The 27,758-nt window shown below is 41.9% G+C and overlaps 2 protein-coding genes across 4 annotated transcripts in view; both read right to left on the bottom strand.

Moving 5' to 3' along the window:
• Positions 1 to 882: 882 nt before the first annotated feature.
• LOC105452953 (BTB/POZ domain-containing protein 1-like) lies at positions 883 to 4,085 on the bottom strand. The gene is made up of 6 exons (XM_011694518.1): positions 3,754 to 4,085; positions 2,892 to 3,581; positions 2,658 to 2,817; positions 2,395 to 2,552; positions 2,075 to 2,309; positions 883 to 1,927 (listed from the first exon to the last, which is right to left on the bottom strand). Exons 1-6 carry the CDS (start codon positions 4,083 to 4,085, stop codon positions 1,766 to 1,768), a joined length of 1,737 nt encoding a protein of 578 aa, XP_011692820.1. The 3' UTR covers positions 883 to 1,765.
• Positions 4,086 to 5,920: 1,835 nt separating this feature from the next.
• Positions 5,921 to 27,758, bottom strand: part of LOC105452952 — an 81,093-nt gene continuing 59,255 nt past the window's right edge. For 2 of the 3 annotated variants that reach the window (XM_011694517.1, XM_011694515.1), the window contains exons 2-5: positions 18,866 to 19,116; positions 8,984 to 9,099; positions 7,929 to 8,247; positions 5,921 to 7,730 (exon numbers count right to left, since the gene is read on the bottom strand). In XM_011694517.1, the coding sequence (XP_011692819.1) occupies positions 7,419 to 7,730; positions 7,929 to 8,247; positions 8,984 to 9,099; positions 18,866 to 18,898 (780 nt within the window). In that variant the 5' untranslated portion in view covers positions 18,899 to 19,116 and the 3' untranslated portion in view covers positions 5,921 to 7,418. Of the gene's footprint in view, positions 7,731 to 7,928; positions 8,248 to 8,983; positions 9,100 to 18,865; positions 19,117 to 19,543; positions 19,806 to 27,758 lie in introns of those variants that run through there. The other variant, XM_011694516.1, reaches the window with a different exon arrangement.

Here is a 27,758-nt window from a genome sequence, read left to right on the forward strand (position 1 = left end):
ATCCAAATTATAGCATGAAATCAGGAAATTGAAAGACTATATACGCTTTCCCATAGCGCAATTTGGGGAAGTCGATTTCGTCGACTTTGAATACCTGGTGCAACTCGACATATTGAATTCGCGAAATTAAAATTTATTTAAAAAATAAAGAAATCAAATCCTTGATTCTTAAAAAAACTTAAAAGAAGTAAATATGTTCAATTTTGAAAAAAAAATTAAAAAAAAAACGTTTTGTTCGGCCATTTTGAATCGGTCATTTTACAATAAAATCACGATTTTATAAAAAAAAGTCACAAAATTCATTTTTAAGATGAGCCCAGAAAGAAGTCTATATCTTTATTTTTCTGGAAGATATGAATTTTTAGACATTGGAGAAAAGGGGCTTCAACGCAGGTAATACGGCAATTTTAAGATAGGATAAAAAAAGCCACAAAATTCATCTTTAAGATGAGCCCAGAAAGAAGTCTATATCTTTATTTTTTTGGAAGATATGAATTTTTAAACATTGGAGAAAAGCGACTTCAACGCAGGTAATACGGCAATTTTAAGATAGGAAAAGGCACAAAGAGGCTGACTGTATTAATATTATAAAAATATTTTGCGGAATAAATCTATTTAATTATTTAACATTACATGTACATCTTTTCTATTTATAATTAAATATAATCACAAATAAAATCGTATATGCGCTTTTTCAAGGAAAAAAAACAATATCGGACTTACGTCTACAAAATATGCTTATATCTCTAAAAAAAATGCTAAGGACAACAATGTTATCTCATTAGCTAGCACCATTCGTTAATAAAAATCAAAACTTCAAATGTGTTTTCTTAAATTGTTAAGGAAATACATTAAATTGAAAATATAAATAAATCAAACATATAAATAGATAAAAGTATTTTATTAGAGAACAATAAAAAATGGTGTTTTATATTACTTTCGTTCGACTATTTTTTCGTATTTAGTTACAATAACAAGATCCTGTTAGATTCTACATTGCTTGCATTGCCTTGCTGTGACTACCAAAATACTAATTTTTACTAAAAAATACTTCACATGCTTTAGGCTTTTATTGCGTTAATTACTTTTGCATTGAGAAGTGCTATATATTTAACTACTTACAATTTCAAATTATATCGATATATCTTCATATTCCGAACGAGAAATGTTTAGGCGAAATTAGAACATGCGGTAGGATCAACCTCTTTCTTGTACTTATTTTCGTGATTTCTTTTTTCGAACATTGTTATACAACTATATTTTTGGTTCGCACGGATCTCAATTAAAACGATAGAAAAATAGATATACATCTCCAATTCTAAACATCGATCTTACTTATATAATTAATTAATAATTAACGCATCAATTACAGTTGATATATTCAAACAATCTTAATTTAATATTTTAAATCTAAAAGACGAATATATTCCCTCTCTCTCTCTCTCCCTCCGTAATATTTGCTGAAAGATCAAAATGCATACAACAGCATTGTTGACATACTGCAAATACATTATTACAAGATTTGCGTATCTCTCTCTAAACATTGAATCCATCAAACGTATTCAATGAAACCAAGAGGCACATTATTAAAATTATGAAAAAATCTTGGGTTAACTCCTTTGGCATGCCCATAGATCACTTGAATCAAATCACTGCTTTAAACGATCACAAGATATATATATGTATATAATTGACAAAATCCGGCATACTTTTTTTACATAATTTATCTGATATTCAGTCAAGCAAGTATCATACGCGAATGACATTACGTGTAAAAGATAAGCTCGGGTATTTGACCTTCTTCAGTAGATGTACCATTATTATCTCCCAATTCATTACTAAATTTGAATTTCACTTTTCCGTTTCCTGAATCACAATCCACCAGCATTGTTTTCATTCCTTTTGTGCCATAGTATGAATATGGCCCCTGAAAAATAAATAAGTAATTAATTTTTACAGATCCCACACTATATATATATATATATATATATATATATACATATATATATATATATATATATACGCATAAGAGACAATAATTAAATAATAAATCAATAGAATATAACATAACAACCTTGAAAGTTGCTGATGCTGTATAAATTGTATTTGGTAAGATTTCCGCTAATTCTTTAAACATTAGACGGTATGTGTACTTTGATCCATCACAGCTAAAACTTGTTGCATTTGTAGCTATCACTTTTCCTGACGCAGTGTGAATTAATTCGACTGTTACTTCATATATCGCTGGTTCTTGCGTGCTACCGTAAACTCCGTAACCAAGCAGAAAGATACGTCTATCCACACTAAATCTGCAAAAATTAAAATACTTCATGACATCAGGCATCTCGAATTTCCATCGTTAGTCATACGCGCACAATATTGATTATATTTTACCGAATACGATCACTAGTTCCAAAATATCCCCATCTACTCTTTGTATGTTGAAATCTGCACACAGTCTGTTCCTTGCCAGTCATACAGCACCGCGGCATCGTTTGAAACCCCACCGAAGGTTTGGGATTCAGTATAAAATATGAGAATAAAGATAAAACCTGTAAAAATTTAATTGTAAATTTTCAGAGTGTAAACTTTTTAGCTTAAATGTAACATTAGCATAACATAAGACATGTATCTCGAAAGAACATTGTAATACTAACCTCTGAATAATTTAACACTCCAGATTGCGCTGGACCCGCCGTAAATTCTTCTTTTGACATAAGAGGAAAGCGTACCAAGGACAAAGCATCGCCCAAAACTAGACGTTGATTTTCTGGAGTGACTGGTAATTGCTGCCTTACACATTCAGCTTCTGACCACCTATCAAAAAAAAAAAAAAAAAAGTAAATATTATGCGAAATGAGCGATACATTTTCCATAGCGTCGCAACGTACCTTAGAACAGCTTGAAATAATTTAGATTCCCTAACACGAAGAGTATCTCTCTCCAAGACTATCATCAGTGTATCAATATCGATATCTGTGAATCCATCTGCATTGAAGGCCTCAGTTGTGAATCTGTCTATGGTGTCCAAACATACCGAGGCTAACTGCGGTTCGTCAAATAGACGGGCTTGCGTTAACAGTAGAAAAGCGTTGTCGCTCGTTAAATTATTTTTCAAAAAATCAACGCAATGCTTTTCTAAAGCGGCCACCGCGTATTTCTTAGCAGTATACAGCGTCGTCATCACAGTTTCAGGATCTATCTGTATCTCATCAGTGTATAGAAAAAGGAGCACTGCCAAAAATGCAGCAGGCTCTACATCAGGTACTTCTATTTCCGAAGAAGCTGTCGCAAGCGTTCCGTTAAACATTGCGTCAAATACAGCACTCCCAGAGGACAGGACTAGTTTGTGAGCCGGTATGCGTTGCTGCTGCGCCCCTCTTCCCACCAGAAAGGTCACGTCCGACAGTATTTCATTGTTAAAGAGGAATACAATCCTTTCGCGCATCGTTGCCTTTGTACCTTGCCAGTTGTACATGACTGCAGGTTGATTCTGCGTTATGGTAGAGTTCTCCAAAGTAGCGTTATTCTGCGTTCGTCCATCCAAATACGATGTATTCGCTGCATTAGTAGGTGGTCGGCTGAAAGTACCAAAAAAAAAAAAGTACAACTACCTATATATCAGATAACAAATATCGACAGTCTCTACTTCAAGTTAATATTCTGAGTAATTTAGATAAACAATGCTAGTTTCATACGCGTTATCTCACTCCACGCAAAACGCTTTGGCATTCGGCGCGGAAAATTGCTTACTTATCGCTGTTCGAGAACGAGGCCTCGCTGCGCGCGACGGACGAGGAGCTGAGCGGCTGATCCTCGTCGCCGACGAAATTCAGCCCATGCCGTGCCCGGGAGAGGGTGATGTTCCGGAGCGGCTCCCGCAACGACGACGACGACGACGGCCCGCTGCCGCCACCGCCGCCACCGCCGTCGGCCGAGCTGCCACTGGCCGCTGTCAAGCCGCCAGCCGTTGAACCGCCAGCCGTCGCGTTCTCGATCTCGTCCTCGGCGTGCGTCGCCAGCCGCATGCCTTGCAGCCTCGACGCGACGTTCGACACGTCGTTCAGGGCGGTCTCCGTAGACATGTTCGTGCACCAGACGTAGTACTTGTCCAAGTACTGCCCCGTCTCATTTAATCGCGTCGCCTCGCGCCAACGCGAACGGCGGCGAGCGCTTTGACGGGCGCGGTTTCACCTTATCCCCCTAACCGTGATCCTCTCCGGGAGTCTTTGAGCCGCGCCGGGTTCTCACCGAGATACGTGAATACGCCGAGCCGAGATGTATGTATGTATGCACACAACGACGCGCTACTGCACGCTACAGCGACATCCTGCCGCGCTCCCCAGCCCACCCCCGTTCCTCCAGCCGTTCGCTCCGCGCAGAGCAGAGAGGCGCACCGCGCACGTGATACGAGCGAGAGTAAAGTCACTAAATTTATAATCTAGGAACTTTAGAGCGAGGGAAATGGACAAATCCGCGTGTCGGCGTGAATAACACCAATGGGATATCTCGCTTTAATAATCAGCTGTTTAATCCATTAAACCTCTTATAATGCATTTTTTGTATCATCTTTACTATTTATTGCAATATTTCGTATCTAAGATTTGTAATATTAAATTTCCGCTTGCTCGAATTGCGCCTTTTGCACTTGATCTGCACACACCGTGCGCGCGCGAAAGTTGCAACTGGTTGCACACTGCACATTACTGCGAATGCGAAAGCCAATCAGCGCTCCGCCCTTGCGAGTGCAAACTTGGAGAATCGCAATATCAATAGAGGAAAGAAAGTTGGCAATGGTAGTAAATAGTAATGGAGAGCATCGCGGCGGGTCGCGGAATCGTATTCGAGTTTTTCTGTATTTCTTGTGATCGTTACTGTCCAAAAGTGACTCTCGCGCGACGAATCGTCAGAAGGGTCTCGGTAAAGTGCCGCTCGTGATGTGAATGCTGTAGTACAATCGTTATCACTCGCGGCTGTCGCGAATTCCGACATGTCGAGTGCTTCAATTTGTATGTCCGAGATCTACCGAGATGTCCCTTCAGTGGATTTTGATACTTCTGGATCATCGGATTAACTCAATTAGAAAGCACCTTACAGCACCGAAGTTTTAGACGCGCGCCTAATGAAAGACCTGCCATTAGTACTGTGTTTTCATCAATAACGCGAATATACGACGGATTCGTCAAGTAAACTCCATACGAGTGTAGCGTCATTATCCGTCACGGGATGACGCTCACGAACGATGTCATGATTTTGTTAATTCCGTACGACAGTTTTGTACAATTAGACCTCCGTGCAACCGTACTGGTATTACTCGTATTACGTAACAATAGTAATATAACAATTGTACAATAACTGCTTTGTAGATTTAGAAACGCGTATTACTGTAGCTAATATAATTGATATGTAATTAAAAAATATTTGCATTATTTTATATTATCAAATTTATAAGATTATGCATGCATATTAATTAGAATATGGAATAAAATAATAGTTCTTTTAATTAAAAAACATAGAATCGGTGATTGCTACGTACAACTATAAGAATCGAATGTGATTGCTACGTACAACTATAAGAATCTTATTATATCAGAATTACTTCAAGTTGTTAAGTATATCGCGAAAAAAAAAAAAGAGATTTACCAAGAGTTCTGCGAAAAGTATCAGAATGGCAGAGTCGGGTAGTTGAAACTTTATACTTGATTAGAAATCTCTTTAATAGTAAAGTCCTTTGGCGCGCGTCTATTATGCTAAAAAATCTGTGATCACAGCTGTTCCTCGTTGACATGGCATTGAGAAAACATCTCATCTTCAGGTGTGTATCCAACAAAAAATTTATTTAAAAGTTATGTCTGTATGTTTCGTTTTTACTTGAAGGGAATTCTATATATTCTAGGAAAAAATTAATAGAATTATTGAATCAGATTTTATAACAAGTGTATTAATGACGTTTATGTACAATGTTTACACGGCGATACAGAAAACATGTCCGCATGTTTACGGTGTTATGTATGATACAACAAATATTATCTGGAAGTCATTTCAAACTATTAATACGGCAGTTATAGTGAAGAAGTATATGTCAAAAGTAATTAAAAAAAGCATGTTAATATTATGAAACATACATAGACATTGTGACATAAAACAGCAAATTCCTTATTTCCCGCGGAAATATGTACAGCTGTGCATTAAAGATTTCTCAGAATTAACGCGCTAATATAGAGTTATTTTGCGAGTACATATATAAATTAAAAATATAACTCTACAAATCTGCATCGCACATCACAAAGTAATGCAAAGATTGAAATCAATCTTTGCATCAATGTGCAAGAAATTAAGAGAGAAGAGAGGAGAAATATTTTTTAGCCATTAATATAACATAGTTTTCATTTATACGCATTGTATTGACGTGAAAAAATGAAAATTCGCGCAGTGAAAAAGACTTAATCTAACGGTTTTACATATTTTTCCGCATTTCTTATGATAATCAGATTTATTAATAATTGTCATGGCTGTTGGCACGTTTTATTCTGTAAGTCAATGTTTCCTAAGCCAAAAATTAGTTTAAATAAAATTAACTTGACACCAGTTTTATTTAAATAAATTTTAGTAATGATTCGCATTCTCGTTATTGAAAGGACAACGTGCCTCGCAGATCTAGATATAGATGCAATGAGTTAGATTGTAATTAATCGAAATATCATATACCTTATTAGAATTCTCACAAGCTACCGGGTACATACAAATTTATAATATACACGTAAAAGTACAGAATGAAAACTGGCCGCCGGTAAGATGAAAATTAGATTTAATTAAGCTAAAGCATTAAATTAATACGCATCGAGACACATGTCTATTTTATTAAGAATCAATGAAATTATCTCAATATATATATTATTAACTTGAAATATTGTTCCCCGATATCAGTCAATTGTCATAAAAGTTCTCAATTTACTTATTCATTAGCAATCGGTTTTTTTTGCTATTGTAAGATCGTCACTCCAAACTCGGTAAAATAATTTAATGAAATTAGACAAAATCATACCTACGTTTAATTAGCAAAAATTTCTTATCGTAGTAATTGGTAATAAATAGGAAAGGATGTTTAAAATACGCTAAGACAGTTATTTGTAAAAGAAGCACCAAGAAATACAAAAGCGTATCAACGCGCCATTCACAAAATAACGTATTCTACGTCCGCGGTAATGTCTAATAAATTATTGTTACGTAATTGTCATCAGAAAAATCGATGATACGATCGTTGGTAACGTTTTCATTGCGTCCGACGATTAGTAATACTTTTCACGTCCCCACATGTCGCACGTAGGTATAGTCTCACATTCGCACGCACATTCTCCTGTCAAGTCGCAACACAATTACTGCACAATGTACTGTCATTAGGACGCGAATCGACACTTTCACGTCTCAAAGTCCGTCTCTTGGTCCCTCGGATGATGCAATTTGCTCTTCACTTTCCTCGCCTTCGTCGCCACTTTCTTCTTCTTCTTCGGCTTCGGTATGAGCTCGCAGCTGCAGCCACTTCGTACTTTGATGTAGTCCAACGACCATCCGGATCCGCTCAAGGTGCTATTACCGGATAACGTGAGAAAATTTTCTTTGGGAAGGATATGTTCCTTGCGGGGGGGATGTTCCTTGCGGAGGAGACGTTCCTTGCGGGAGGAGTGTTCCTTGTGCCTTCTGTGTTCCTCCTTTGGATGGTGTTCCTCCATCTGAGAATTAGTTACAATAATTAATATTCCTTGATAATTTTGCTTCGATTATAGACAAAATTTCAAAATTTTCCAATTAAGTTTTTCTAAATAAATTTCGTATTCGCTGAAGGTAGAATCGAAAGAATACATAATCTTTTTTTTTTTAATACTAAATAATGGAATTATGAGAGAATTTTTGAAGTTTCGCAACCGTACTTCTGATTCAGTAGTTTCGATGATGGCGTACGTGTACGAGTATTTTTGCACGCATCTGGACTGGCTGTATAACTTCCGGTCGACGAATCTGCACGGCTGGTCGACGACTTCTTCTTTGCAGGAGTACTCGAAGAACCTCTGGCGGTTCTCGCCGTGCCGATAGAGCGTGACTAATTGTTGTTTTTGATTTATACCGCCGAGTGGTTCCACCATTTCCTCTTTCGTAGGACAGCACTCGACCAGGCCGTCCTCGTTCCCTTTTTCCTCACGCAGGATCATCTGCATGTGATGCAGCCACTTGTTCGACTCCTCCTTTGCCCTGCGAATTGCGAACAGCGTTTTCTCGTGCTTAATCGATTCTTGTTTTTAATCCACACCAATTTCCTAAATAATCAAACGGATTTTCACTCGACTCATGTTCCTCCGAGAGTGCAGGCAGATGTTATTCACGGAACTTTCGGATTAAATTCTAATCGTCGATTCAATCACGCGTATACGATCATGTTAACAGGCGACTTAATGGGAAATGTATGTAAAAAAAAAAAAATAATAATAAAAGCATACGCTTCAGCTACGTCGCGCAGTGTGTTGAATTTAAATCGGATTCAACTTACCACCGAAGGAAACGCCGATATTCCTCCCATGTCAGGCGCGCTAATAGCTCGTATCTAAATTACGCGGTAGAATGTTGTAGCGGTTAAAAAAAGTTCCGCGGAACATGATATTTTACTTCGTTTCGTATATATTATTAGCATTTTATGCACACCAGCTATAATAATTAAGATAGCGAACTTCGCGCGATTGATAGAATGAATATCCAAATGTAATGTGCACCGCGTTTCAATAAATCATTCGTAAATATTGTTAAATGAGCCATGATTATCGAAAACAACGTAGTACAAATAGGTAAATGTACATTTTAATACAGGGCCTTGAATTCAAAATGTTAAAGATTCATTTTTAATTGACACTCGAATTGAATCAAGCAAACTTGATAACGACATTTTCTCACTTTATTCTTCTGTCACATCTCTTGTCCGAAAATTTTTACTCACAAGCTAGAGATATGTTCTCTGAAAGGATGTTCCCTGGGCGTTTGAGAGGAGAAAGATAAAGTCAGATTGTTGGCGGCAGTAAGCCGCGGGCACAAGACTGCGGTCAGCCAAACCACCTGCAACGAAAATCATGAGAATGCTTAAATTGTTTTTTCGCATGTCTAACATATTAATTTTTCTTCGTCGAATTTATACAAATTAAAAATATAAACGCGTTAATATCTGGGGAAACTTCGTGCTCGTCGCTACGATTAATTGCACCTAATGTAAAGAATTAAATTTTTATCTGACATCGTAAAAATCGGTGCATTTACATTTGCGTTTGATAGCGATCGAATAAATTATTTCTAGCGCAACAGGTACCGCATGTCTTAGCGCGCTACGAGCGTGCCATTTTGACGCGGCGCGATGTAAACAACTCTGTCATATCTGACAGAGACTAATGCGCGTGATTTTATAATACATGTACGTTTCGCGAATTGTCCGATTAGAATTGCATCAATAATAATATCGCGGCGAGGGATCGCGCCGCGTGAGAAAATACCGGACACAGGGTGTCGGAGATTGGTACGAACGTGCAATAAAGCACGCCGTTAGTCACGCATCGCCCGAATCCGCGGCACACGCGTGAGCGAGCGCAGTATATACGTGTGAGCTTACGTGAAGGTGAAAACATTAATTCGGCTTATAATTTTTATGCAAAACAGGCCTCACGGCGCCGCCGTTGCCGCCGCCGCCGCCGCCGCCGCTTGCTGCTTGTTAATACGAGCGTGCCTCTTTCTCGCGGTATACCACACTTTCGATTTAATTGCGCCGTATAACTCGTCACCACACAGAAAGCATGCGGAACCTGCTTGCTTGCTTCATTTATCGGAATAAACCTAAATCTCTTTTTTTTTTTTCGGAACAGAAAAATCCTCGACGTGCGATAAGATGTAATATTTATGATTGTTTATTATACCCGCGAAAAAAAATGTTATTGATAAGAAAATACGGAACGATCCAAAAAGAGATACAAATGTATCGCAAATGAATTCCGCAGATAAATTTAAGCGAAAAAAAGTCGTATTATCACAAATCAGATTCTAATTTACAGTAATAGAGAGAGTTGCGTTATTATCGACGACACTTATCTTTCATAATTACGGAACGCTATCGAAGGGTCAAACGAAAGCTTCTCGGCGAGGCCTATGTGAACGAGACGACGCGATATAGCTGGCACATCGCCGACGTTTAATTAAGCCATCGTTCCTCCGGGTGAACGGTTAACTAAGCGGCGGCGCCTCCCATATACGTGGAACTCGTATTGGGCAGAAGACCGCGCACTGGGATTAAACGGATATTCACACACGCGAGACCACACATCGCGCTCTCCGCGATCCTTATCGTATTCTTGCATCAGCCGAACCGGGAAGAATTCTCTCTCTCTCTCTCTCTCTCTCTCTCTCTCTCTCTCTTTTTCTCTCTCACTAGCACAGCACGCGATTTTAATCGTATAGAGATGTAGCCGGTGGCGCGGCTGCGGACATTGCGGCATAACTTAATGACACTTAACGTTAATTGCTCGCTAAAATCGAAATACCGAACGATTATTACCCCACCGCGGCCAAATTGTGCGATCGTATACGCGGCGAACGCCAATGAGAGAGGGTCCAGTTATTAGCATTGTATTAAGATATTGGATAAATAACCGGCACGTGTAATAAACTGTATACTAATGCATGACAAAAATTATCTCTCGCACACAAACGCGAGATTTCACGGCGACGCTCTTAAAGAAACGTTAAGTTAAGCCTCGCGATTGCGCGCCCGGGCCAAGAAAACGTCAATTAGCGCCCGCGGATTCTTCTCTCCCTTCCCCTTGCGATAATGAAAACGGCCGCGGGGGAACGTGCCCGAGCGCGAGTGAGGCACTTTCGCGAGAGTCGAAATTAGCCCGGCCGTTCCTCGGGGTCTCTCTCTCTCTCTCTCTCTCTCTCTCCTCGAGAGAGAGAGAGAGAGAGAGAGAGAGAGTACGACGAGATAATCCCGGATATATTTCGGCGGGCCGAGGGCATGCTTTCGTAATCCCGTTTGCTTCAGTCCCGGGCAATCATCGTTCGTCTTTGTAATTTTTAACTAATGACAAGTCTGACACTTCGCCACTGCCCGTCCCGATCATTATCAATCCCCGGTGAATAAAGATTTACCGCCGCGGCTGTCCGCGCCGCGTAAAAGCCGCGTGAGCTACGGCACTTGGAGTGCAAACTCGTTCTACGTTTACGAGTATTGCATCAGGCGTATACAAAAGATTTGTACATTGATCGTCGGACGAAAGTACGGATCATTCCATTATAAAATCAGCAGGTGATGGTAAAATTAAGGACGACATTTTTATGGTTTCTTTACATTCTCCGAATTCCATCACTTTTAAGTAAATGTAATTTATGTACATTTTAATTCTTTCTTTTTTTTTTTTGGTGTTTCGAATTGACCATGCAGATGTATTTCTTATCTAAAAATATTTATTACTTTGTATCGATTAGTAATAATTAATTATTAATAAGATTCTTCTTTTCCGCTATTTATACGACCAAAATATCTAGTAAATTTCAGAAAAAGCTAATCATATAATTGCTAGAGGTGCATTACGTCACGTGTATTAGTGTAATTAATTACAATCATATTAATTACACTGATACCGTGCTGATAATACCAATTACACTAATGACATCTAATTTCAAAAGTTACTTAAAACTTTCGAAGTAGCGATAAAATAACATTTACGTTTTTCCTCTCCTATCCCGGTGTTATCTTCGCCGTCACGGTGTATCCCAACGGAGGAGGAAATATCGTCCCTCCCACGTGGAAGCGGCGGAAAATAATTTGTGGCTCAATTAGAGTCCCATAACGCATTGGCGATGACGCTACATACCGGCGGTCGGACCCACCGGGGGCCGCGGCCGACTAGTTCTCCGCTTCGTATCTCATGCCTCCTGGAATGCACTCGAGAGGCCCCGCGCCGATATACGTATACCTATATCTACGATATACCCCGGGTGTATACCGATAACATTCGAGGAACCCCGAGAAGACCGGTATCGTGAGGACGCGGCTTATCGGCCGACGTGTTTATGTCTCCGCGTGCGCCACGTGGGTCGTGTGCTGGTGCCCGCTCCGGATCCTATTCTCTCTTCCTGTCACGAGTCACCCTGCAGTCCGAAAAATCGATGACGATCGATCTCTCGTATGCATATTTCGTTTGCGTACACGCGACCTCATCGGTAATTTAGATAATCACCACTAGGCGACCAGCGTGTCATCTCGAAGTGAGTTCTTAGGATTGTTTATAAGACTCTTGAAAGAGAAGGATGTGTCGAAAGGCCATGTCACGCGGTAAAATTGCGTCAGCAGAGAATTTCGATCGAAATTCCGAAGAGATGAAATTTGAGGGAATTTTGTTCGTGTTATTGTTTCGTGTTTCATGTTCAATTTCACATACTTTATGCTATACTTCTTATTTCGTCTACTTTTAAGACATTTAAAAAAAAAAGAAAAAATTTAACCTTTCTCCTATAATTCATAGGCGCGTTCATCCGCGCGAGATTACTATTCCCTGCAACGAAACGCGAGTAAACATTTAATTAAAACCCCAGCGTTTTTAATGTCAAGTCTCAATAGCGTAATCGGCGCGCGTTATTTATCACCACCGTCGAGACCGGCAGCGAGATTTACAGGGTACACCGACGAGAGAGCTCTAGGCAAAGGTGTTATTATATTTAAAAGGCATGTGCATGCCTAGAAATATACGAGGTTACCGAATCGTAAAACACGCGTTCGCAAATATCGTTCTCGATATTTGCGCGAAACGGTGAACGCGCGCGCGGGGTCGTAAAGGTATGCGCATGCAGAAAATCGCGACGGCGGCAAAACTGCGGCCCTAAAATAAAAATCCTTCTACCGTGCACGTTGCGCGACTGGAGGCGGCAGTTATACGCGTGCAAGCAATAATCCACCGGGCATTCTCTCTCCCGCCATTGGCCGCGAGATTTTTCATCGTGGGTGCCGCGGGTGCAGCGATTGGAGGAACGCGTGGCAATAATTTATGGGCCTCTCCTCGAGTGCCCCGAGAGCGCGATTTCCCGTTCGCAGAAATTACGCCGTTACATTGTACGCAAGGGCGTCCGCCGCCCGTGTTCCAATGTCCCGGTACCATCATAAATTATAATGAGACATTGGATCGATCGTTAATAAGCCATCGCGAGTTGAATATCAATTCCGCGCTGATGAATGACGAAAGACTCTTTTAAAATGCATAAAAAATTCTGTTCTACTTGGCTTTAATCGCACTCGGGTATGCAAGACGCTGTAATAAAGCGCGGGCGGTAATGTAACGATATCACGGGATCTTATATCTGTATCCCGATTTTGTAACTTTTAATGACGGTTTCGATATCGTTATATTGTTCCAGGTATTCTATGTGTAAAAAAAGCTGCATAACGACAATATAACGATACCAATTGTCGTTAAGAGTTACAGAATCGGGAAACTGAACAATTAAAACTAATATCGTTAAATACTTCTGCAAGGACGCGGATCTGCACAGTCATGTGAGCTTAGCGAACCCACCGAGCTCGACATATTGCGAACACTCACATACATCTACTGCAATGAATGATTAGAGAACAATACATGCAAAAAATAACGAAAGAAAAAAAGATGCAAAAGTTAAAAAGGAAAAAGAATGAAAATAGATAGAAATATAAATGTATACATGTTAATACATATTAATTTATACATATATGTATATAAGTTCTTTTATTAACTTAAAATGCTAAAAATTTTTTTTAATCCACTAAATGCCTCTATATAATCTTTATTTTTAAAATTATCTTACTAAAGAGATTATTTATCGATAGAGGAGAAAAAGAAAGTCTCGACTTACTCTCGCTCCTTTGTAAGATACATTGCTTTAAGACGACTCTGCTTATAATTCATTCAGAACTCTTCCGTGACTTTACTACTCCATTCATTCAGATTAGTACATCCGAAGAAGAGCACGCGCTTTGGCACACGCCGTGTTTTCGACTTTTACGCGCTCGTAACGACCCGCGAATCGCATTCCGACAAGATTTTATCGCCTGTTTCGACTAACGTTAAGCGTTACAAACATCGCGCGGATAATATACTTCGATACTTCGAACGAAAGTTGTAGATGCGAACAAATTCGATGAATACTGCGCCGTTTGTCCTCGCATTCTTCTCGTTCAAAAAAAAAAAAAAATGAAGAAATGAAAATCTCGAGATACTTCGCAAAAAATTTAATTACCTTCGTTAATTCGCGATTAGTCGCGACAAATACCTGTCATTCCCGTCGAGAGGGAAATCGGTGCTAATGACTCTTCAGACGATCTCCACGCGTTTGACGACCAACCGATAATTATTCGTGCTTCCGGATAATTTAAATGGATAGCGACGCCAAATTAAACCTCGAGCCGCTGAAATAGCAACGCGCTGAAACGGCCGGTTCGCCTTTGCTGGCAATCATTAACGGCAGTTTACACGATAAACTCGCGACGGGACTCGTATATAGCAGCGGCCCGTATTTACCCAGCCGTCAATGCAACGCTCGTATCATTAGCATAGTCTTTGTGCGTTTATAAGGACCGGAGGCACTCCCGGCTTATTGCAAAGTGCCAAAGGTGGTTTCAACACCGTCGTCCCGCCATTTATCGAACGTTTTGTGAGAGTCACTCGACCCTCGCCCGCTCGTCCACTCGATTTTTGCCGATTCCGTTGCATTTCGTTTCGCCGCGCTTCGCGACTTGCAAGCCTTCACATACATTACATAACATTTGCATTATAATAACGTTCGATATACATCCGCATCCGCTGAACTCTCTCACACCGATAATTCCTCATATTTTCCGCTGATATAATTGGTCGAGCGTCACAACGCGGCGAGAGTGTCACTTTGTCATTCTCGAGGCGATCGTGACAACGATTTGAATCTCTAACTACACGCGATTCGTCCTTTTGATTTCTGGTCATTCAACGAAGGGAAAAGCATAACGGAAGTTGTGCCCACAATAGCGTTTAATATCGCGCATCACATATCGGTGCGCGCGACGCGCACGGCGCGAGTCGAACGAGCGCGATGTGATTTTTTTTTCCCCCCGTGGAAAGGCAAACACATCGTGTGGAGCGCATGACAAACGGCAACTATCGAGTGTCTGTTAGAGATAGGTAAGAAGCAATGAAAGGTCCTCCAGCGTGCCGCCCGGCATAATGAACGTTACGGCCAACGCGGCGAAGTGGCTCGCACGGAAGGGCACCGCGGACTGTTTAGACAGCGAATGCTTCGCCATGTGTTATGATTGACGTGTATAAATATTTGGTTAGTCGCCTTGCCGTTTCGTGCCTTGCGTGCGTATAACGTGCGTGCATGCGTGCGTGCGTGTGGCGAAGCACGATGCGTAATCGTGCGTACGCGCGGGTTATACGCGCTCGCGTATACGCTCGAGACCGCAGGACTCTTTCCCTCCTACTCCTTGACGCGGCAAATTAATGACGACGCGCTCGTTATACGCGCCACGTGAGATCTCACAGATGGCCAAGCCGAGTGTTAGCCGACAGATTGGAGCGGAATCGGGAATCTGAAGAGGGCAAGCGCGTCATAAATTTTTTTTTCCCAATGTACTACTCCCCGCGAGTCTGTCGCAAAGTCGCCATTAAAGCGGGAATCCGGACAGACGCGACGGTTTCCGTAAAACAAGTACCTCTATCGGTGTCCCATTGCGAGACACCTGTCCTCGGCGGTCGGAGAGCGCGACGTCGCGCGGTTGTTTGGTATGTCGGGGACGGGTAGAATGTTAATTGGGAAAACGAGGAAGCGCGCGACACGCGCTTTTTTTTAATACGTTTTTTTTTTTCGTAGCGCGTTGGTCGCGGTAAACCGCAGAGCCGACTTAACGAACGTCGACTCTGTTCTGCGGTTAACGTCCTTCTCGTTGGTACTTTCTTCTCCCGCAACGCGATCGTGTATCAAGTTAGACCCCGTACGAAAAAAGGAACTACTGGAGGACGACGTCCTCCCCCGACGGCGAAATACACCCACTCACTCACTAAATCATTCGCGCGAGAGCACGGGGCGAGCCGCGCGGCTTTTAGAGACCCAACCCCTTTTATATTGTACGCCTAACTACGATTCGTAATATGTTATTTCCAAATTATTTTAAATTACACACCACGACGAACCCATGCGATAATAAGGAGACGGAGGCGAGCCATTCGACAATATCTTCTTGCGAGGCGTTCGTTGGGCACCTGAAGCATCGCGCCGAATTGGTGAACATCAGCTTATGCAAATTCTATATACGCAAATAAATCGCATTTGCTTTTTTTTTTAATCACTGTGCTACCAAAGATTCGATATAAACAACTAAAGTAGAGGCAAATTATAATTTTTGCATGATAGATCAGAAAACTTATTTCGACAAAATTACAGCTTATATCAAAAGCCTGCAGTATATTGACGTATGAATTAGGCCCGAAAGTTTACGAGTTGCTTTAATGCGCTAACCGATACATTAGCATTTGCGTAAAAGCCAGGTGCGACGGTAAAGTCACGCGTATAGTTTCTGGTCCGTTGCCAATCGTCAATTTTAGCTTTTCTTGTATATTAAATCAGCGATAAAGCGTGAAATTTTAGCTCCCACTGTTAGAATCGCTAACCACTAACGACACGGATGATTCAACGCAGCAGACTGACCGGCGGCTTTGAAATCGATACCAAAACTAATCGCGGCCAGCATTCGATCTCATTGGAAATCAAACCGTGCAGACGTGTATCGATTGAACAAACAAGAACTATATTTCCATTCAGTTATTCTTCGGTTATTCACAATGACTTTACCATCGGATAACTCCACGTTCAAAATGACGCTACTATAAAAATTATATTCCTGCGCTTTGCACTTTGGACTTTAAGATCTCATACACCTTGAGGTTCAAAAATCGAAAACTTGAGGATTTCTCGCTTCTAAGACTTCTCATTTTTGCTCTTAGAATAGACGGTATGATCCGTTTATTACGATAAAAGACGCACTTTTGTGGGAATTTAAACGTGTTCTTAAAGCTCCTGTCCGTCTCGCGCCCGGCGTGCTCGACGACACAGCATTTATGATGATCCGAGGCAATCAGGAATACATTGCTCGTTCTCCGAAAAATCGCGATATCTTCATCGCGTACCAGCGGCGGCATCCGACATTCGCACAAATCGGCGGGGACTCGTCGTCGAACGTATATCGTCGTCACATCGTCGGCCGGGATACGCGAGCGCGGTATATACGCTGCAGCCCCGTTTAACGTCGCGTTAAGAGGATTATTTATTGAAGGCATCGGCGCCGATGCAGACCGATTAGCATAGTAATGCCGCTGTGAGAGGCTGGCCCGGCTGCCGCTGCTGCAGCGTGCCGGTTTACGCGCGTGTGCGTTGCGTCGCTAATCTACCATTATTAAATTATCGGTGCAGCAGCCGCGCGGTGCACCAATGATTATCATTTATCAATATCACGGGCGTAGTAACGTCGCGAGATCGCCGCCGGTCTCGTGCATCTAGACGTCGTCAGCAACGTAATGTTATGTAGATATAACACCGGTATGCGCGCGAGACGTCGACCGGAGATGTTGCTCTTTCTCTCTCCTTCCGACGTTGCTAGCCTGGACGTGATCCTATATGTACGAACGGCGTGCGGTCTTATACGTTAAATCGATCGCGTTATGTCGATCAATCGATCGTAATGGATGAACGAAGATTTTATAACGCAAATTTATTATTTAAATTTCTAAACGAAATACAGCTTGGTCGTTTCATCGCCCGATTATCGACAAAGTATGTTTATTTTATTATACAAACGCATATAATGAATATCTACGTATTCTCGTCGAAAATTTGTGTCATGTCTCACTCGAGAGATTGCAGCTTCGAATATTATAATTAAAGAGAGATCCCAGCGCGAGTGTTGACGCGTTTAAATGAGATGACAATTATACCAAAATAAACTGTGGGAAAACGCGAGGAGGACGACGTCCAACTGCGACGAAATGCGACGAAAGGTGGAAGATTTCGAAAGAAAATTGAAAGAGAGACATGCAGCGCGCGATCCGCGTCGTAATCTCAAAAGTTTATCGTGCATATTCGTGACAGCGAAAGAAGGAAAACGTAAGAATAACTCTACCCGGCGGTCCGCCGTGTGTGCACACCGTCTATCTCAATAATATGCTAATTACGCACGCGGCGGGCGGTACTTTACGATCGTTACGTAGTTGCTGGACATTGTAATTATTGTCTCGCTCCTCGCTCATCCGGTACAATGCAACGTCAGGGACGCGCACGCTCGTCGATTGTTGCATCAATCGACGAGCGTACGGGGGCAATCGTGAACGATTGTAATTATGGGTGACCTTATGCACTCCGCATGCAACAGGCACACGGATTGGAGGATTTTATTAAGAGATATATCCGTGGAGAGGCTACTGTTAACACTCGGCGTCGAACAGGTTGTCGATTGATTCTCTTCGAAAGATAATTTAACGAGACAATTGACTGAAGCCTTAGATTGTATACTGAAGATTGGAGATTGCAAATTAAAAATTAGAATTCGACTAATCAATTTAATTTTTTAATCCGTTTTGTTTTGCTGGGTTGAGAATTTTAATCTTCGATTCACAATCTGCAATCTCCAATTCGTAGCCCCTTACATGCTAGACTGATATTTAACTTGATCTTTTTCCTAAGTTTTCAAGTTACACATTTTTCTTATATATGTATATAATTCTCTAATTCTCGCATTGCTCATAAATGACAATTCGGCAAGATTTATCTTGCAACTAGAACTTACCGCGACGAGGGTGCTGAGAGCTTCAATTCGCATAGTAGCTGGCCAGGCCAGCAAGGAGGCCGTAGGTTGCGAGCTGGTGGATCGATTCGCTCGTATCGATCCTTCGGTCACCGATTCCTCGGCTGCCGGCGTTATTCGGCGGTCCTAAGTATACCGGGTCGACGACGATGGCTCTCTCCCGGCTCCACGTCGATTTCTCGTGATGATCCGTCGTGCCGATCCGGCGATGACATGGCTACCGCGCCGGCAACCTATCGACAGAATCAATAAACATATAGGTACGCACGTATTTTACTGGGTCTCTTACGTTGCCGCTAATCGCGACCAGATAATCATTGCCAAATTATCACTCCATCCGAATCGTTATCAAAACTCGCGATCGATTATTTTCATTTCGTGATCATGTCGCGCGTTATTATTATTAACTTTAATGGTTGATTCGAATTGAAAATTCTGAATTTAAATACATATTATAATATCTTGCTAATATCTAGAGACTGAATTTGATTGTTTAATTGATAATTATTATTCCACAATATTATGTAAACTAATCCACAATTGTATTCTATATAACATTAAATGCGAATATAATACACTTTAATCCCGAATACAAATGTGCAATTTACAAAATTTTACGCATTTCTCTTTTTTTTCGCAATCGTAATCGCACATTCTCACCTTTCACGCAAGAAAAATCTTCGGCAAATTCTATAGCAACTTGTCACTTCAAAACCTGATCAAACAAGATCTTCATGTGATTGATTCTAAATGCGCAAAATTTTCATATAAACTGACTGAAACTTCGATTCTTCAATGAATCCTTATCCGCGAAAATCGCGAGTTAATCGCACGAACGACATGAAGAGTCGCAATCGCGTGAATCGACAGGACGACGCGTTCGTCGCGACGTGTCACAACCGACTGGACCCGATATTCGAGATTTGCCGATAAAGTTAACGAGGCTGAATGCCGGCGTTTCGTGCAAACGTGCAAGGTGCGGGCGTCGTTTCGTCACGCGATTCGCAACGATGCTGCGAATCGGTATCTTATCTTATGCTCACTTGTCTCCGACGATCCCGGCGATTACGTCGCTCGGCAACGTGTGTTACTGACCTACCGGACAGGAATATATTCCCTCGTGAGAGGATCGACAAATGTTTCGAAAACTTTTTCCTTTTTTTTCCTCTCTCTTTTCACGTTATCTTAACGTTTTACGTTACATCATGCCTTATCTTACTTATTTATGCGCTCTATCGCGCCATCGATTAATATATGATAAACTGCGAAGTGAATGATAATCCTGCCTGTTGTGTCTAAATCCCGATAATTCTGCAATCGCATAAAATTCTGATTGATAAAGATGAGGAGCGGGGAACGCCATGCATAACAGCATGGCGGTATCGGCATCTACGCTCTCCTGGCATCATTCGTTATGTGAGTTAATGACTCTCGAGAAATCATCGATTGGTCCCCGTCTGGAAGTCGCGACGCCTCTCACACGGTGGAAACACGCCTTCTCACCGTTCCGTAATGGACGGGACTTCACGCGTGCGCGCGTTCGTTCGAGCGAACGAAACGGAACAAACTATTTTGATAGCCGACGAGATGCGAAGGAAAGCCGACGCCACCGATCGCGAGGGCCCCAGCGGGCCCCATCGCGGGATCCCTCGCGAGATCGGGCGAGGTGACTCGACTAGAAACGAGGTCCGTCCGCAATCGCGCGTTTCCTCACTCGTCGCAAATTAATTCCGAGCGAAATGCCGAGGTCGAGCTGGTCGTGTCGGTTTCCGAGACACGGGAAGAAGATGGACTTAGGAAAAGGTGGCTTTCAATGCTTAATCCTTCATTAGTCGCGTTAGAGACTCGATTAGCTAAACGCACTCCGTATGTAAAGTGTAAAGAGTGCTGTGTAACAAAAAAAAACTAAGTTGTTTGCATCCGTATGCAAAGCGTGAGGAATACTGAATGAAACAAATTTGTTAAATAGTTCGAAGTGAAGCATAATTCCATTTCTCTTTTTCTTGCAATAAGTCTATAAAAGGAAGTAAACCTAGTTACTTGTTATTCGAAATTAAATTTCAAAGATTATATAAAATTGTCAATCTTTTATTATATTTATTATTAGTAGCTAAATTTACCACGCGACACAATCAAACATATTTATCATAGACAATTACAAATAATTACGGAGCGATTCGATGACGTAGATGTTCCATGGCGAGGCGATCGGCCCCCGGGTGTCCTCGTCGCCCCGCGGGCTTGCCCGTCGTCATGAATCATCGGCGTCCTCCTTCCGCCTGATTATCAAAATAGTGGCATTCATTCGATTCCCGATCCGGCATTTATTTGCTTCCAGTAGGCGGAGTTCGGGGATGAAAGCGGACCGGCACGATGTGGCGTGTAATCGTAAGCCGATTAGGGTTATAATTTCGGATTATTGCGCCGACATGGCACGGTGGAGGTGTAATACATATGGTATAAGTATCGTTGCCTACAGTGAGTCACGACGTGTGGAATTCGTTTTGATAAGATGCTCGAGCACGGTCAGTGAAACGTGTCACATTTCTTATCATGGTGTTTCCCCGGTATAAAAGGGCGACGGGGAGGGAGCAGTGAGGCGCGATAAAACGTAATTCTCTCGTTTCGTCACCGAATGCATTTATCGCGGACTGTCGCGCGGATACGCGGAATTCGATCGGTTTGCATTCCTTCGCGATTCGCGCATCGTTTCCCGTGCGTGTACCTGCGTGTATACCTACACCGGCACACGTGCACGACCGATCTCGCGCCGATTAACGATAACCAAACGGACTTTAGCGCGCCGTTATCACGCGCTACCGCTCAAGCAACGCACCGCACGTGAATTTACGGCCGATTGCCGTCGCGGACTGTCGACGAACACGACCGTTCTAATGATCAACCGCAATTTTATGCGCGAGTTAGAACATTCTTAAAGCTGTAAGGATAAAAATAATATTATTAGCAAAGCGTTAATTGAAAAGCTTGAAGCAATCGCTCTATGGTCAGATTATGACGGAGATACAATTATATACAGGTTTTATTTACAATTATAGAGATTGAACAAATACTGAACACTTAAAATTTTATGTAGTATACATAAACTTTATTTTAAAAAATCTAACCGTAATTAGAAGAATACGATAAGAATGGTACGAGAAATACTTGTATTGCTCTAATAACTTCCTTAACAAAATTCTATAGTCGATAACCAACAAAACAGCATTGACTAAATAATATCAGCTTTAAAAATGCACCTAAAATGTCATAAGCAATACCGGCATTAAGGGTATATACAACCATAGCAGAGAAGTGAAGTGGTTATAATCCTCTAAATCCCCAATAAATCGCCCGAACAAATCCTAAACCTACCAGTCCTGTGTGATAATATGACACAATAACTGTATTGTCCCGACAGTTTGATTATGAAACAAGATTTCTACCAGGAAGTAACCGCGCGGATTTAATCTTAAAGATCAATGTCGCGTGGCGGTGAACGGTGGTCGTTGTTGATCGCGGAAAATGAATTTTTAGTAAAAAGCGTGGCCAATCTGAGGACTATACTTGACACCACGTTGTCCATTCATGTGAAAACAACGCCGACTTTCTCTTTACGTTTTCGCCCTATCCTTCGTTTCTCGTTCGTTCCTCAAGCGCGCGTACAATCAAGGTCCGTCGAAAGAACCCCGTCAAGCCGGACGTGCAATCTCCATCGATCGATGTCTTAACGATCCCGATGCGGCAAGATAAACAGTCGGTCTGCTCTCGAAGACGCAGGCACGACGCAGGCCTCGGTGGTTTAATTACGGCATCGTTTACGAGTAATGAACGAGACGTATAATTCTCGCGTGGTGACTTGCAATACTGATAATTTGACCTGCATGAGTATTCTCAATGGCTTATAGCTGGTTATTGCGAGATTATCCCAGGCGGGATCGCCGTTAAACATTAATATCCCGCCGAGCGGAACAAATCGCGATTATTGTATCCCGGCCGATAGTTAAACGCGACTAAACCCAAATAACGGTTGCAATTTCTTTTCGATTATGACAAGATATGAGCGATACGGTAGAGGTACGTAATGACGTAAGAATAGCTCGCGATGCAATTTGGTAGAAATAACGCTACGGTTGTAAGAGAACTTTAACCGACGCGATAAGCGCGCGACACATAATTTCAGAATTTTTGCACCGTCGCGAGAATTTCGCCCGAATAAACCTGCGTGACGTGTGTGATCGGGATTTTCCTATCACGAAATCCGCCGCGTAACGCATCGATAAGTACGAAGTACATAGAAGCCCATTGGCATTTAAACAGAGGCGGACTCGCCGCCGCCAGGGTTTGCATTGAGTCATTTATCGGCGGCGGCGCCTAGCTACATCGCGATAAAAACATCGTGGAGAATGCGTTAAGCTTGGTTAACCGGCGCCTTCTATCTCGCGAGCTGTCATTAGTTTATTACCGTTAACTTTCACGGTAATTACTACATACGTCGGGCCCTTGGCGAGGAGAATGCCGATCGTATGAACACGTGCAGTCAAACAAATTGGCAATCGAGAGAGAGAGAGAGAGAGAGAGAGAGAGAGACTGGCTTTTGGAAATGTTGTCCGTATATTCTTTCAATTATTCAGTCGATATTTTGTAATCGCCAACTAATCGGGAATTAAATCCATTTCGCGGGAATCTAAGAAAAGTTCAGCGCCATTCGGTGCAATAAGCTGTTCCCGACAATTCACACATTTCGCGACGTCTCGCACGTCGCGATATATTCTCTTTATACGACCTCTTATTGTGACGTTACCATTCTTTCCGCCCACGCGACGGAATCCGCCTTAACGAATCCGCAATTTTTAATTTACACCGACAGCGATCTTAGGATAAATAATGAGACATAGTTTCCGCAACCGCACTCGTTAAAATCAGCATGAACTCCGTTTGCAAGCTTTTTCCGCGTGAGAAAATGTCGTCGTTTACGATTCTTAACTTTCTTGCTCGACACAATCAACGATCTCGTCCTCCTTGATCCGATAAATGAGATCGGTTATATGTTGTCGTCTTTTTTTGCAGTAGGCTTCTCTTATACTCTACTTATACTATTATAACTTCATTAATCATTTTAAAATCTGATAGACGGAAAACGTACATATCATGGATATTACAGTGACTCATCTATGTAATTTGATAAAAAATAGTTTTTTCTTTTTGCTCGCCTTGCTACAATTTAGTATAATTTATATGAGATATTATTGATATTTTTTTCTTAAATGATTTTCAAATTTCTATTGATATTTTTTTCTTAAATGATTTTCAAATTTCTTTATGCATATTATCTTCTTCGAGAAAACATTGTGTCATTATTAATTTTGTAAATTAAATCACAATATATCACGTTTTCACTCTTTATCTATCTCTCTTCCTCTCGCACGAGATCCTAAAAAGTCCTGTTGTCGACGATTTCTTGTACACTATCCTTCCAAGTTGAGAAGGATTCCGAAGGACCGGGAGACTGTGACGGTGTAATGGATATACGTTGTAAGATTATAAAAATTTCCACTTCTTTCCATTTTTCATAAACGTACTTGTTTAACTAGAAAACAAGCACATTTATTTCTTCGTTGTAGAAATAGCACAAGTCATCGAGACATTAGTAAGGTACGAATTATGTGACATTACGCCGGTGGACATATAATATTCGCCCGTTGATGTATCGTGTCGAAATTAAGTCTATGGAAATGTGAACGGTGAATATTGTTTAATATATTCCAATGGCTTTAGCAAATTACCTGGATCGACATCTGGTCAATACACTTAGCCGCGCTCTCGTATTCGCGCTCGAAAAAATCTTTGGGAAAAACTGGTGAATGGAGCCGGTCGACTTATCTAATGTACGTAATGTGTATAGACATGTATGATTAGTTATGAAAATAAGATCAATTTGCGCTGCGATTCATATTCCTATGCCGATGCGATATAATATTGCGATATTCCGCACAGTTTTATTATCATATTCGCGACTGCCGTCATGCGGGATTACGTGCGGGAATGATATTAAAGCATGTGAATTATAAGTAAGGTCTATATACACTTTATTGCGCAAAAAAGTCGCATTCGATCACCCGATACTACATTGACGATGTAAATGGTGTGACGAGTACGATAAAGATCTCAACTTTTACATAAAATAAAATTTTTTTTCTGAAAAATACAGAACAGAATACCTGAAAAAGAAAATACATCCGTAAAGTTGTTAATTGAGTTACAAATTCGTCCCAATTCGGACGACAGAGGTCAAGTGTTCAATGTATTTAATCGACTATAATAAGAAGCAGTAGGTGGTATAGGTGGCAGTTTGACAACTACCGGGTGTAAACGCCCACAAAGAGAATTGTAAAGCGCGACTAACGCGGTCGGAGCTAATCGTCAAATCCGTTAAGCGCCTATCACTCGTGATTTACATACCCGTGCGTGTCTCCTGAGAATAGTTTCCCCGTGGCTATCGCGCATAATTAATAAATGCACTCCGAAGACCGTCGCGCGTAAATCCGCGCCAGTATTATGCATAATTACGATTTCACGGTGTTGTTTACGAGAAGCAGCGACCGCCGCGGGAGCGAATTTAAATTTAACTTTCGACTATTATCGTTAAATTTGGGTGACATAACTGTTGTATAACGACGAGTAGTTTGCCAATAAACGACTTTTATATCTCGGGCCGACTCGGGTAAATAATTAATAACGTTACAAATAAATCCTGCTTAAAAGTCGAAGTTCATTTTCACCGGATATTCGCAAATAGGCCGACTCGCCTTCAGAACCGGCTCTATGATATTAAATGCGACGGGCCGTCAAAGATATTCCCGCGGCCGGAGAGATTCGCCGAGAGGTTTTATTCAGGACGAACGAAGCTCATTCATGATATCATTTGTGAATGGCCCTCAGGGAACTCGCCCCGACTGAGGTATCACCGGGTGAATCGAGAGAGCCCGGCGAGAGGACTGGTTCCCCGGACGACCAGTCGCCAATTAAAGTGACACCGACAAAGCCGATGCTCCGTATTTATTATGTATTGAGCAATTGTGGATTTTTTTGACGGAAACCTGAAATTCGTGTTTCCACGACGACGCCGCGGTGATCTTGATCGCGAACGATGAATGTACGCATCCCTGATTTAAGACTCTCCCTTTCAGCATTAATTTCAAAGACGTTAATATATTTCAACGTCGATTATAATATTAGAGCACAGCCATATCTCTGACGCAAGATGGTGCGATGAGGCAAACGTTTGACAATTTTGTGACAATATGATGTTCATCCACGTCCGATGATTCCGTCGAATTGAATCTTTACACATGAATCAGCCGCTCGCGATCCGTTCACCCGATATGTCAGCGAACGCGGCGACGAATCTGGGAACTTGGATGCGTGCCGTGCAAAAGAGGCGCCTACGTTCTGCCCTGTCGCACGGGCGAGTTACCCACGTTGCCACGCTAATGTCTCACTCCCACGAGAGTGACACGGTGAATAAGCAAATGGATTGCCTTCATTATCGCGATATATGCGGCGCCGCCTGCGGCGTGGCGGCGGCTGCGGCTGAAATCTGGTTAGAGATCAACGAGTGAAATCCAGCGATAGTGGCAAACGTGATGCCCGGCAATAATGACCGCTGCAACAATGAAGCGGATTATTATAAATTGCAATCGGGTCGTATTACGCAATAATACACGTTACACGCTACGTTATAATACTCGCAATTCGACCCTTCGCGATTAGTATATCGCTCCTTTTATACCGTGTATTTCCAGCGATTCGGTCATCCTTGTGAAATTCGTATTTTTTCAACGATACCGATACGTCATGGCATTTAGATAGGACGGTATTCACCGCCGGTTTACGGTGAAAAATCACGTTAGAGCCGCGAGATAAGCTTACGTATGCGTACGGCGGCGGACGAGTTTATCGCTGTTCCACCAATGAGCACGCGGCAGAACCAGAAGCAGATTGAGTCGCCAGTCAGACGCATCTAAACTGCATGAATTTATTGCACTTTTATTGCGAGATTCGCAAGAAGCGCGCGTCGCCGCCGCCGCCGCCGCCGCCGCCGCCACCGCCACCTCACCGCGGGATTAATCGTCCAACAGCCTGCATATCCGAGACCACAAACGAAGATCGGAGAGCGACAAAATGGGGTACTGTTAATTGCGATCTCGTCGTAAAGATCTTTTTTTTTTACTTCACCGTCACGTGGTAACGTTTACGCGTTCGCGTTGACTCTTGCGTCTAGTCGCTACCTCCGATCGGCGAAACGGCATCCACGCGTTTTACGACGCTCTTGGCTTGCTCTCTTAGATAAATCAATTTTAGGGTCCACGATCCGTTCCGCGGTGGCCGTGTCTGAAATACATCTTAGAGCACGTTCCCCAGTGGCGTTCTGAGGACGTAAAAAAAGAGGCGCGAGCATCCCGATATAATTGCAGATCGTCTCTTGCGCAATACATGCATACTTCCCCGGACGTTCTCACGCATTCCCGCTTTCTTGCCGTTTACAATCAACTTTATAACCCAACATGAATACAAATCACGTTGCATAATAAAATATATTTAACACTTATACAGTTTTAGAAATACTCCAATGCGGATAGAGAAAATCGTAAAGTCAGTGCGGGTGAAAGATTGCGGTGTAAAGTGAAATAGAATAATTATCGTTTAGATTGCAGTGATACGCGCCGATCTTAAAAAGCATGGCATAAAAAGCCACATCGAACAGTTAACCTTCATTGCTTTATTGCGATTATACAGTGATTCATCTGTGCCTCCACAACGTCGAGAGCACGTCGGTGTGCATTACGTCCGGTGTTTTAAACCGCGGCACCTCGTC

The sequence above is a fragment of the Wasmannia auropunctata genome, unplaced genomic scaffold (assembly GCF_000956235.1).
Source record: "Wasmannia auropunctata unplaced genomic scaffold, wasmannia.A_1.0 LD336023.1, whole genome shotgun sequence".
NCBI classification, from domain to species: Eukaryota; Metazoa; Arthropoda; class Insecta; order Hymenoptera; family Formicidae; genus Wasmannia; species Wasmannia auropunctata.

What these genes read in the sequence shown, in the direction of transcription:
- LOC105452953 (XM_011694518.1), bottom strand. Translation starts at nt 4,085, where the DNA reads ATGTCTACGGAGACCGCCCTGAACGACGTGTCGAACGTCGCGTCGAGG. An exon ending in TCGTTCTCGAACAGCGATAA is followed by an intron (nt 3,582 to 3,753) that starts GTAAGCAATTTT and finishes TGGTACTTTCAG; the next exon opens with CCGACCACCTACTAATGCAG. An exon ending in GAGTGTTAAATTATTCAGAG is followed by an intron (nt 2,553 to 2,657) that starts GTTAGTATTACA and finishes AAATTTTTACAG; the next exon opens with GTTTTATCTTTATTCTCATA.